This window comes from Panthera onca, chromosome B1 (genome assembly GCF_046562875.1).
Source record: "Panthera onca isolate mPanOnc1 chromosome B1, mPanOnc1 haplotype 2, whole genome shotgun sequence".
NCBI classification, from domain to species: Eukaryota; Metazoa; Chordata; class Mammalia; order Carnivora; family Felidae; genus Panthera; species Panthera onca.
Window position 1 is genome coordinate 131,127,091 of NC_138342.1, and position 8,750 is coordinate 131,135,840.

Consider the following 8,750-nt stretch of genomic DNA (forward strand, 5'->3'; position numbering starts at 1 on the left):
GTTCAGGTTGTGCAGATTGTTGTGTTAATCCTCCAATCAGTTTTCTAGGTGTGCAAGATGGTTTAGTGTTGGTCTGGCTGTATTTCATGGATGCAAGACACCCAAAAACTTCCATGCTGTTCCACCATCTTGGCCCCTCCCCATGAATGATATTCTTCAGGAAGCAAGTAGCCAGTGTGGAGTGGTCTTGTACCTAGACTTCAGATATAGGGTAGGGAAGGATAAGTTTGAAAAGGAGAGTTGAAAAGGAAAACCAAGTGTGTGGTGTCATGGAAACAAAAGGAGAGAATGTTTTAAGAAGGAAGGAGCAGTCAGCAACGATATCTGCTATGACAGGTTAGGCAGCATGGAGAATAAAAAAAATCTAGGAGTTAGCAACATGGTGGTCATTGATGACCTTTGCAAATGTTGTTTGGGGTGACAGGTGCCGAAGCCAGACTAGGGAACAGTGAAACCTGGGCAAGAGGTGGGGAAAATAGGGACAGTGCATATAAAGAGCTCTTTTCAGAATTTGGACTATGAAGGGGGAGAGAGGGAGAGAGAAAGAGAGAAGCTGGAGGGAGATGAGCGTTTTTGTTGTTTGTTTTTAAAAAACAGCTGGAGGAGACTGGAGCATGTGTAAATATTGGGAGGACTGGTCTGGTTGAGGTGGAGAGGTAGAAAGTATGAGAGAGAGAAGGGAGGACAATCAGTGTGTGGCTCCTGAGAAGGAAGGGAAGGACAGTGTCCGGACTGGACAAGTGGGGATGGACGGACCATGTGGGACCAGGCACCCCCTCTACTTGCAGGAGGGAGGAGGACTGGTGTGGAAGGAAGTTCAGAAGTGGGAAGTTGAGGGGATTTCTTCAGATGGCTTTAATTTTCTCTGTGAAGCAAGAAGAGAAGTCATCCCTGACAGGATATGAGGAGGCAAAGATGGTCAGTGGCAGAAGGAGTGTGCTGAAAGTGTCAAATATTATTGCGGAGGGTACAGGTGACTTAGTGAGAGAAGTGGAATAAAACTGCCCGCTGTCCTCGAAGAAAGCAGGCAGGAGGGAACTTTTAGGTTTGGGATTTTGTTATGTAGGAGAAACAGAAACATGGGAGAAGAGACTGCAGTGGCTCTAGAATTTCTATCTGGTAGAGCAATCAGATGCAGAAGTGGGAGGACCTGAAGTTTTTTGTGTCGTATTTTCTGTGCTATGATAGTGAGAAAACCCCAACTGTTCATAGTGAAGAGCAGGAAAGAGTTACGGAGATTGAGGAGGAGGTAAAGACCTCATCTTCAACCCCGTGTTTGGCAACACTAAGCAAACTCCTACGAAGGAAGATTGTGAACAAGAAGGCCTGTGCACTCTCTCAATTCCCCGAGGTCTCCTGCGGGCACCCCCAGTACACCCCCACCCCAGCAGCTGGCATGAATGTTCCCACTGTCTGGTGGCCACATCCCGTGGGTTTTTGCCCTATAAAAAGAAGGAAGGAGCTCCTTCCTGGGGAACCGGAAGTGTTTGGGCCAAGTAGGACTCCACATATAACGCCGAGAGAATGGGAAGTCCAGGGTCTGCTGACTCCTCCACCAGTGAACTCCAGCTTGCTCCGAATGTTTGCCTCAGTCTTCACTAAATAAGCAAAAAAGATAAGGAAGGAGATGACAAGTGGATTGGGGAAAGAGGAAGGAAATCAGCGGACTCTGAGCAAGATGCAGGAGGCTCGAGTTAGTCATTTAGAGCTTGGACGACTATAGGTAATGACCAAGTCTGGGGAGTGGCCGATGTAGCACAGAGGAGATCTTCTGGGAGGAGGAGGTAAAGGGACTGAGAGGCTTTGGGAACAGTGAAGCCACCTGGGCTTCTGGACAATCCTGGGAAGAAGTCTATAAACCGGTGCCAAAACCTTCAACAAGTGGGGGGAAGGTATTAGGTGGTCACAGATGGTGACAGACACAGGAGGCCACAAGTCAAATGGCATGATGTGAGCCCATAGCCTCAGAGAAACTGGTTTTCTTACAAAAGATTGGGGAAGCAACAATTTTCTTCAACTTGCTCAGGGAAAAGGGTTTCTGGATCTGATGATGCTCTTTGCATAAAACCATGAATCACCATGGAGCTATCAATTTAATCTCATCACATGAACTGGGATTTAGCACAAAGCATTTTAGTGATCTAAGTGGGCAGGAACTGTTACATGGTAAAAAACGTATACACATTTTTTGGATCTTTACCAGTGACCGACAGCTCAAAGGAGCCATGGCTGGAGGAAGGGTGGGAGGACACTGGCAGGACACACTCGAGCAGACCGGTGGCTTGGCCCAGATGACTCAAGTGACAGAAAGTGATGGCGACAGGCAACCATTGAAGGAAGAGCAGCAGTTAACATGAGGAGAAAGGAAGGACTTGGCAATTTCTTTTAGTGACTCAAATTTAACTTTGTTAACATAGGCTTTTTAGAATGTCCTCAGGGTGCCTGGGTGGCTCAGTTGGTTGAGCGTCTTACTCTTGATTTTGGCTCAAGTCATGATCTCACGGTTCATGCAGTTGAGCCCCGCAATGGGCTCTGCACTGGTATGGAGCCTGATTAGGATTTTCTCTCTCTCTCTGAAATAAGATTTAAAAGAGTTAAATGTCCTCAAAAATTTTTGTCCGCATAGACAATCAAGAAGTTTGCTTCAGCTTTCTGACTGAATATTTAAACTACTAAATTTACAAAGTTAAAAACCTTGTCTTTCCTTAAGATTTTAGGTTTGACTAGCTATTTATAAATAGTAGGCTCAGAAGGTGGCATTGGTGAATTTTACCAAAAGAAAGGAAAGGAAATGTTTAGGGCAATTTTAAGTCTGATTATAGATGCAAAAACTCTAAGGAAAATATTAGTAAACTGAGAACAAACTGAGGGTTGATGGGGGGTGGGAGGGAGGGCAGGGTGGGTGATGGGTATTGAGGAGGGCACCTTTTGGGATGAGCACTGGGTGTTGTATGGAAACCAATTTGACAGTAAATTTCATATATTAAAAAATAAAAAAAAATAAAAAAAGAAAAAAAGAAAATATTAGTAAAGAAATATGTCCAGTAAAATATAAAAAGAGTAATATACGCAGACTAACTTGGATTTATTCTAAAAATGCAACATTGTCTTAACACTGAGTTGATTAATGTAATCACCACTATTAACAGAGTATGAAGTATACATTTTATTTTATTTTCTTATTGAGGTGTAATTGACAGACAATATGATATTAGTTTCAGGTGTACTACATAGCAAGTCTACATTTGTATACTTTGCAAAACAGTCACACAATAAGTCCAGTTACCATGCAAAGTCACCTTACCAAGTTAATGTAATATTACTGACTATATTTCCCATGCTGCACATTACATCCTCATGACTTACTTATTTTATCGCTGGAGGTTGGTGTTTCATAATCCATTTACACCCCTACCCCCAATCCTCCCTCTCCTCTGGCAACCAATCTATTCTCTGTACCTATGTGCCTGGATTTTGTTTTGTTTTGGCGTTTTGGATTCTACATATAAGTGAAATCATGCAGTTTTTGTCTTTCTCTGTCTTATTTCACTTAGCATAATATCCTTAAGGTCCATCCATGTTGCTACAAATGGCAAGATTTCATTCTTTTTGTATGGCTGAATAATATTCCATTATATATATATTCCAATAATATAATGGAATAATATATATATATACACATATGTATGTATATATTTACACACACATATATATGTGTATATATATGTGTGTGTGTGTGTATACATATATATGTCACTCTTCTTTATTCATCCATTGATGGACACTTAGGTTGTTTCCATAAAATATCTTGGCTATTTTAAATGATACTACAATGAACATAGAGACGCATAAACTTTTTTGAATTAGGGTTTTCATTTTCTTTGGACAGATACCCAGTTGTGGAATTGCTGGACGATATGATGGTATTTGTATTTTTATTTTTTTGAGGATCCTCCATACTGTTTTCCACAGTGGCTGCACCAATTTACTATCCCACCGATGATACATAATGGTTCCCTTTTCTCTACATCTTCACCATCATTTGTTATTTCCGGTCTTTTTGGTAATAGTCATTCTGACAGGTGTGAGGTGATACATCAGTGTAGTTTTGAACCATGGTTATACTTTATAACAGGACTGAAACTAGGAAGGCAGTGGTCACATAGCTCACATCCCTGGGCTTGAGTCATGTCATGACTTCATTTTTTCTATCCACACAGAAGTCAGCAACCCCTACCCAGCTGGCCACATAACATGGTTGGACTCAGCAGTTATTTGATTTCAATATATTTTCTGAAGAGTCAAAGAACTTGGAACTTGATAAAAATCCTGCCTTCTTTTCACACTCTTCCTGCCCAATGAGACCATGTAACCGTTACAGATATTGAAATAATACTAGTTGTTGACTCATGGTTTTGCGTATATGTTTGGAAATCAAGCACTATATTTCTTTATTCCGATCTTTAAAAGAGGCCGGCTGCTGTGTGGCAAGGTTAGAAGTCACTGATCAGACTTTTCTCCCTTGTAGTCCCATTGTGTGTCTGCAATGGCCACATCAGGTATTTCTATTCCATTTCTCCAGACCTAACTGATGTTCTGAAAAGGCAAGTCTATTCACCAGTCAACAATTAGTAGTTGATTAGTGCTACTATGTTGTAGGGGCTGGAGACACTTCACTGCAAAAAGAGAATAAAATCCATGCCTGCATGAAATTTACATCTAGCTATGTCCAGCACGTGTGTGTAAATTTGGAATCTACTTTTCTATTGCCTAATGGAAGTCTTGCAATAGATGAAAATCATTTGCTTGTCTTGATAGTTTTGTGTGTTTGGACCTACACTATAACAACTTAACTCTTACATTATCCTGGTGGTTTGGCCCTTTGCTTCTGGGATGGTCCATCAAAGAACTTGAGGGAAATCTCTTTCTCTTTCTTTTTCCATTTCTCAAATATTTCCTGAAATATTTACAAATTCTCTGAATTAAAAAAAAGGACATTTATGAATTAACTCAACATTAATGCTTCTAATCCCCAGATATATATACCAAGAATCTTGAAATCAATGTAGATCTTCAGTCATTTGGGCCAACATATGGTACAATCAATTTTATTTGGAGAGGTTTTAGTTTTCCTTCCTTCCTTCCTTCCTTCCTTCCTTCCTTCCTTCCTTCCTTCCTTCTAGAATTAACACTGAAGTCATTCTGCCAAGGATATCTTAAATTTTCTAATCATTACAGTATGATAAATTCAGTCCTCGAATGGACTTTGTGAAAGTTGGGTGATGAATTGCCCTGAGTAGGCATGGAGTGATATTAGGAAGATGGCAAGCTGAAAATGAGCATTCCAGAGGGGATAAAACCATTTGAATACAACATTAGAAGATATTATGATATTATGTTTCTAAGTCATTTGAAATTTCTGAGTTACTTAAGAATTTAGTTTTCTTTCCATCAATAAATACCTTAGAGTTAGTTTGGTTGTGAGAGAAATCAATGTCAACTTATTAAGGTAAATGGGAGATATTTTTGTTAGTGATTATATTTATTTTATGACTTGCTAGAGAGATAGGATGTTTTCTTCTTCCTTCTCTCAAAGGACTAGCAAAAGGCCAGTTCCTCCATTTTGGAGGCCTTTGCTCAAGGAGAAAAAAGGATTTTTAAAAGATAGTTATTGAGATAATTTATGTACATTAATCAGTCTAAAAATGCAAATTTATGAGCTTTGGCAAAGATATACAGTGTGTAACCACCACCGCAATCATGATACAGAATGTTACCACCACTCCCAAAATTCTTGTATGCCCGTTTTCAGCCCAGTCCTCTCCTACCACGCAGCTCCCTGGTATCTCCTGGTATGACCTTTTGTCATCGTTTTGCTTTGGGTAGAATTTCATATAAATGTGCTCTACAGTATCTATCTGTTTGTATCTGACTTCTTTCACTTTGCATAATGCTTTTGAGATCCATCCATGTTCTTGCGATGTATCATTTCTTCCTTTTAATTGCTGAGTAGTATTAGATTGTTTGCATATAGTATTCTAGTATAGATATACAACAACTTTTTAAATCTATTCACCAGGTGATAGATATTTGGGTTGTTTCTAGCTTTGAATAAAGTATGTGACTTTGTGTGGACTTACGTTTTCATTTCTTGAGGGTAAATACCTAAGGAGAAGGATTGCTGGGTCACAGATTAAATGCATGTTTAATTTTATAAAAAACTGTCAAACTTTCCCAAAGTGGGTATAGCATTTTGCATTCCCACCAGCAATGTATGAGAGTTTCAGTTGTTGTATATCCTTACCAACACTTGGTACTGTTAGTCTTTAATTTTAACCATTCTGGTGGACATGTAGGGATATCTCAGTGTGATTTTTTTTCCAGTTTTATTGAACTATAATTCACTTATAGCATTGTATTAAATGTGTACAACATAATGATTTGATATATATATATATATATATATATATATATATATATATATATAATGATTACCCCCATAACTTTAGTTAATATCTATCACCTCACATAGTTGTAACTTTTTTTATTATGATGAGAACTTTCAAGATCTACTCTCTTGGCAACTTTCAAATATACAATGCAGTATTTGTTAACTATAGTCATCATGTTGTATATTACATCTCTAGAACTTATTTATCTTATAACTGGAAGTTTGTTCCTTTTGACCCATCTGAAGCAGGCAACTTTACTCTGAGAGATTTTGGTTGATCTTTCAAGGTTCCAAGATGTTTCGAAGAAAGAGACATTGCTTTTTTTTTTTTTTAATTAAAAAAATTTTTTTTTAACGTTTATTTATTTTTGAGACAGAGAGAGACAGAGCGTGAACGGGGGAGGGGCAGAGAGAGGAAGACAAAGAATCTGAAACAGGCTCCAGGCTCTGAGCTGTCAGCACAGAGCCCCACGCGGGGCTCATACTCACGGACCGCGAGATCATGACCTGAGCCAAAGTCGGCCGCTTAACTGACTGAGCCACCCAGGCGCCCCAAGACATTGCTTTTTGTATGAGAGTTAACAGAAGAGAACCCTACAGTCAAGCCCATACCGAAAAAATGAAAATCAGTTTTGGAGATAGAACTAGAAGACTGTATTACTTCAGGAAAATTGTGAGAATTTTTTTGAGACAACAGAACTTTAAAGATATGCTTTTATATTAACTGAAGATATTCACAGTTGAAATTGCCAAAGTCTACTTAATACTGTATCTTCTTAACTTAAATCCCCAGGATACTTGGATCTCAGTGAAAATTTGATTGTTGAAGAATAATTGAAACATTCAACTTATATGGCACTCCCTGCATACCTTGAATTTAAGACAAAATAATCTATAGACTCCAAAAAATATTATTTGCTCTAGGAAAACCTGACCTTAATCTTGGTGAGTGTATATACTTGGCTCTTTACCTAACACTTATCAGTGGCCAGAAAAGGTAGAAGACTCAAATTTTCCCAACACTAAATTATACAATTTAACCCACAATGCTTCTCAGACACTAAGCATAGTAGATGTTAGCAATAAAATCTTTTATTTTGCCACAACTTAAAGAACTTGACCTTTTCAGGTAGGTGTTGAAGACACTACCAGATACTTCCTTTTTCTTTGAAAGTAAGCAGGAAAATAACACTTTCTCTAAGGAACAACTTGATTCTTTTCAAAGACTGACGACTTTGGAAGCTGGCGGCAACAATTTCATTTGCTCCTGTGAATTCCCGTCTTTCACGCGGGAGCAGCAAGCACTGGCCCAGACCCTGACCGACTGGCCACACAATTACCTGTGTGACTCTCCATTCTATGTGCGGGGCCAGCGGGTTCAGGACACCCATCTCCCAGCTTCTGAATGCCACAGGGCAGCTCTGGTGTCTGCCGTGTGCTGTGTCCTTTTCTTGTTGATCCTGCTCACGGGGGTTCTGTGCCACCGTTTCCACGGGCTGTGGTACCTGAAAATGATGTGGGCTTGGCTCCAGGCCAAAAGGAAGCCCAGGAAAGCTCCCCAGCGGGACCTCTGCTATGACGCCTTTGTGTCTTACAGCGAGCGGGATTCCCACTGGGTGGAGAACCTTATGGTCCAGGAGCTGGAGCACTTCGACCCTCCCTTCAAGTTGTGTCTTCACAAGCGGGACTTCATTCCCGGCAAATGGATTATCGACAACATCATCGACTCCATCGAGAAGAGCCACAAGACCATCTTTGTGCTTTCTGAAAACTTTGTGAAGAGTGAGTGGTGCAAGTACGAGCTGGACTTCTCCCACTTCCGTCTGTTTGATGAGAACAACGATGCTGTCGTTCTCATTCTTCTGGAGCCCATTGACAAAAAGGCCATTTCCAGCAGGAAGCGTTTGGGTTGAAGAATAATGGTAGTTTTTAAAATGGAAATATATACAGAATGAAATATTCTCAGTTTTCAAAACTTCGTTCTGTGTTGATTTAGAATTTTACTGTTGTTTTGCACAGGCAATATTAAACAGATTCTTCAAAAATTGCATATGTTAGTGAAATCTTTTCAGAAAATTTCAGAAAATTTCAGAAAATTTAGAAAATTCAGAAAATTTTTGAAAAATGGGTATTTGCATACAAAGGTCCACAAAATAGTGCAGGGATTATATTAGACTTTCATTAAGTGATTTTTGACAGATATATTTCTTATTGTTTTATTTACCTATTACAAATACTTTATGTGAAAAAGATACACTGTGAATTTTGATAACTTCAAATAACTTAGAATTTCAGTCAG

At 39.4% G+C, this 8,750-nt stretch overlaps 1 protein-coding gene across 1 annotated transcript; it reads left to right on the forward strand.

The window, feature by feature from the left end:
- Positions 1-7,104: 7,104 nt before the first annotated feature.
- LOC132692008 (toll-like receptor 2) lies at positions 7,105-8,380 on the forward strand. The gene has a single exon (XM_060653961.3). The coding sequence runs from the start codon at positions 7,963-7,965 to the stop codon at positions 8,362-8,364; it is 402 nt and encodes a 133-aa protein (XP_060509944.2). The 5' UTR covers positions 7,105-7,962; the 3' UTR covers positions 8,365-8,380.
- The last annotated feature ends 370 nt before the right edge of the window (positions 8,381-8,750 follow it).